The following is a 3,526-nucleotide window of genomic DNA, read 5'->3' as shown; positions in this document are numbered from 1 at the left end:
GAGCAGTGGGATGGAACAGAGAACAGAGCACCGGGACAGGGAGCAGTGGGATGGGACAGAGAACAGAGCACCAGGATAGGGAAGAGTGAGATGGTACAGAGAGAACAGAGCACCAGGATAGGCAAGAGTGGGATGGGACAGGGAACAGAGCCCTGGGACAGGATAAGGAGCCCTGCCCCGATGGGATATCAACTGCAGAGGAGCCAGGGATGGGATGGAGGTTGTGTCACCACCTGCAGAGCCAGAGCCTGTCCCCTGTCCCTGATCTAGATCCAGCACATTGTGGAACCTGCTGGGCTCACCAAACTGGAGCCACATTCAGAGAAACACAAGCTACAGCACCTGGCGAGGGCAGGAGCTGGTGATGGAAACAGCTGGAGCAGCAGGAAACTGATCATTGTGATGCTGCACTGGGACACTTCACACCTACTAACAGGTAATACCTGTGCAGTGCCACAGGTTGTGTCCTCACCCTCCCTATGGGATGGCCCAGGACAGCCAGGAATGATGGGCACCGAGCAAGAGCTGCTTCCCCACCACAGCCCCCACCCCAAACAGGGCAATCTGGGGGGTCCATGTGGCACACTCACCTCCTCCACAGCTCTTAGGCTGGTTCTGAGCATGAAGCAGAAACCACACAGATAACAAACCAGGATTTATTAAAGGCACAGGGGAAAACACTAAGCACATGGAACAATTTTTTTAAGAATTGCCACTTTAGGTGTATAAAACTGAAACATTCACAGTACATTTAACTGTGCCTGTAATACATTAAACAGGACACCTTGAATTCACTCCACGTCCTCCCAGAATTTAAAACAAGAAACAATGAAAATATCCTTTTATCATCTCACACAACTGCAACTAGAGATGTCTACAACAGACTCTCCAAATATTCTGTTCTGTGGTTTTCAATCCATGCTGCAGTAAGAGAGTCAGGACAAAGTCACTGGAAGTCTTGCTGGATATTCTCTTTGTTTGCTTCCCCATGCTGCTGTTTGATCTGTGAAATTTCATTTTCCAGCTGCACAATAGTTCGTTCAATCTCGTAATTTTTACTGACAAGAGAGACCCACCTGGAAGGGAAAAGAAATAAAAGAGCCTTTAAGTGTTATTTAACAGTCCTCTGGGTTAAAAATCAAAGACAACTCTTTACAAAGAAAGGGTAGAGACACTGAATAAAGCAGTGCTGACCATGATAAACCTCAGCTGATCTCAATGGTCATTTGAACAATCAAAGTGACAAATAATTTTTAACCCTGTTAAACCTGAACATATCGAATTTAATGTACTAGACTCATCCACTAACTGCCAATCTTTAGGTAAAGAAGAGTTTAAAACAATTTAGGCAATTTGAAGCCGCTAATAAAGATTGTTCTCCTGTTCTATCTGAGTCACTTAACCACAGTGACTACTGTATAGAACCAAACCACAAATCCTTACACTTTGTGTAAAGCAACAGTACCCAAACAATAACATTCTCCAGCAGCACTGAAGGATCACTGAGGCTCTGCAGGGAAGAATTTCAAGCTAAAGATAAAACCCGTGGGAGGTTTAACAGAAAACACTCACGTGGATTCCATCTCTCGTAGCTTAGCCCCAGCTGTGAGCTGCATGTTCTTTCGCTGCCAGTTCAGATCTTGAATGTTTTTCCTGGGGAGAAAAAGATATATGTGGGTTTTTTGTCATTTCTTTAAAATCTGTACTATCTCTTGCTAATTTCCAAATATACCTAATGCTTAGAAGTACTAACAGAAACCACTTCTGTAACCAGGGCTGTAATGACAACCCACAGGTGGACTGGGCTGCATCCAAAGGAGTGTGGGCAGCAGGGCAAAGACCCCACCTGGAATACTGCACACAGTTCTGGTGTCCTCAACAGAAGAAGGACATGGAACTGTTGGAGCAAGTCCAGAGGAGACCATGAAGTTACTAAGAGCACTGGAGCATCTCCCCTATGAGGACAGGCTGAGGGAGTTGGGGCTGTTCAGCCTGGAGAAGAGAAGGTTGTGTGGAAACCTCAGAGCAACTTTTCACTCTCTGAAGGGCCTACAAGGAGCTGGAGAGGGACTCTGTGTTAGGAACTGCAATGACAGGACAAGGGGCAATGGGTTCAAACTGAAGGAGGGAAAGTCTAGGTTGGATGTGAGAAAAGTTTTTTACTCTAAGGGTGGTAAGAGATTGGCACAGGTTGCCCAGAGAGGCTGTGGCTGCCCCAACCCTGGTGGTGTTCAAGGCCAGGCTGGATGAGCCTTGAGCAACCTGATCTAGTGAGGTGGTGTCTCTGCCCAGGGCAGCACGCTGGGACTGGATGATCTGTAAGGTCCATTTCAACCCCTTAAATTCTATGATTCTATGGACAAACTCCAGCCCAGAGCTCAGACAGAACCCTGAGATAAATACAAGGCCAAAGATAACATCAGGGAACATCTGATGGCTTCACAGAGACAACTGCAGACTGAACAGAAATCTATCAGCAGTGAAAAGGTGATGCATTTCAGAGAGCATTCCACCACAATCCATTCCCTTCAAGGCAGAAGTTTAAACAAATCACACAGAGTCCAGTGGAATCAGCACTATGAATGTAACTGCCTGAGGAGATCAGGGTCACTTCTCAGTTCTTGTTACTGGCTCTTTTTCCCTAGGACCACGGCAGCAATAGACACAGCCTTTGTACAGCTTGGAGGGAGAAGAAAGGGTCAATTCCAATTTGAGCAAGAAAACATCAAAAAGAATGACTTACCTCAACTTCTGAAGCTCTTTCTGGGCTTGTTCAATCATATGAACCAGGTGTCTGATGGCAGAATGCAAGCAAAGGGTTAGAAAAACATAGAATTTCTAAATCAATCCCATTTAGGTCCAGGGCTAAAGATCTAACTCTCTAGGCAACAAGCCACTGCAACCCAAACACACTGTTCCAGCAAATAGGTCCTCTACCTGCTTCCCTTCTGAGACAAGTAACCCTTTGCCTTCTCTCACAGCTAAGTTTCACATTCCTTTTACCTCCACCTTCATTTAAGGCTCATCCAACCTTTCTTCAAAGTTAATGTTACTACTCTTTGCCTGAAATGGCCCCAGTGCTTCCTGCAGCCACACTCTTGCCAACCTTGTTTGGCTTTTCCAGCTTTATTAATGTCTCCAGGCTGAGCAGGATCAGTGGTAACTCATCTGTATTTCCACCCCTGAACTATTCTTTCCCAGACTGTCATTAGTCCCTTTAGATATCCTCAATTAACACCCATTATCACCAACAATAATTCACAACATTCCAGACTGGATAGTATTAAAACATGGGTTATTTCTTGGCCACATTTCCTGTTCCAGCTTTATTAATGTCTCCAGGCTGAGCAGGATCAGTGGTAACTCATCTGTATTTCCACCCCTGAACTATTCTTTCCCAGACTGTCATTAGTCCCTTTAGATATCCTCAATTAACACCCATTATCACCAACAATAATTCACAACATTCCAGACTGGATAGTATTAAAACATGGGTTATTTCTTGGCCACATTTCCTGTTCTCTTT

At 45.2% G+C, this 3,526-nt stretch overlaps 1 protein-coding gene across 1 annotated transcript in view; it reads right to left on the bottom strand.

The window, feature by feature from the left end:
• Positions 1–762: 762 nt before the first annotated feature.
• The window catches only part of BCAS2 (breast carcinoma amplified sequence 2), a 3,566-nt gene continuing 802 nt past the window's right edge, over positions 763–3,526 (bottom strand). The window contains exons 3-5 of the mRNA XM_009077757.1: positions 2,744–2,794; positions 1,573–1,653; positions 763–1,076 (exon numbers count right to left, since the gene is read on the bottom strand). Coding sequence (XP_009076005.1) covers positions 947–1,076; positions 1,573–1,653; positions 2,744–2,794 — 262 coding nt within the window. The 3' untranslated portion in view covers positions 763–946. The remainder of the gene's footprint in view (positions 1,077–1,572; positions 1,654–2,743; positions 2,795–3,526) is intronic.

The sequence above is a fragment of the Acanthisitta chloris genome, unplaced genomic scaffold (genome assembly GCF_000695815.1).
Source record: "Acanthisitta chloris isolate BGI_N310 unplaced genomic scaffold, ASM69581v1 scaffold43266, whole genome shotgun sequence".
Classification (NCBI taxonomy): domain Eukaryota; kingdom Metazoa; phylum Chordata; class Aves; order Passeriformes; family Acanthisittidae; genus Acanthisitta; species Acanthisitta chloris.
Note: the sequence above shows the minus strand (reverse complement) of the source record. Positions and strands in the feature narration are given on the sequence as shown.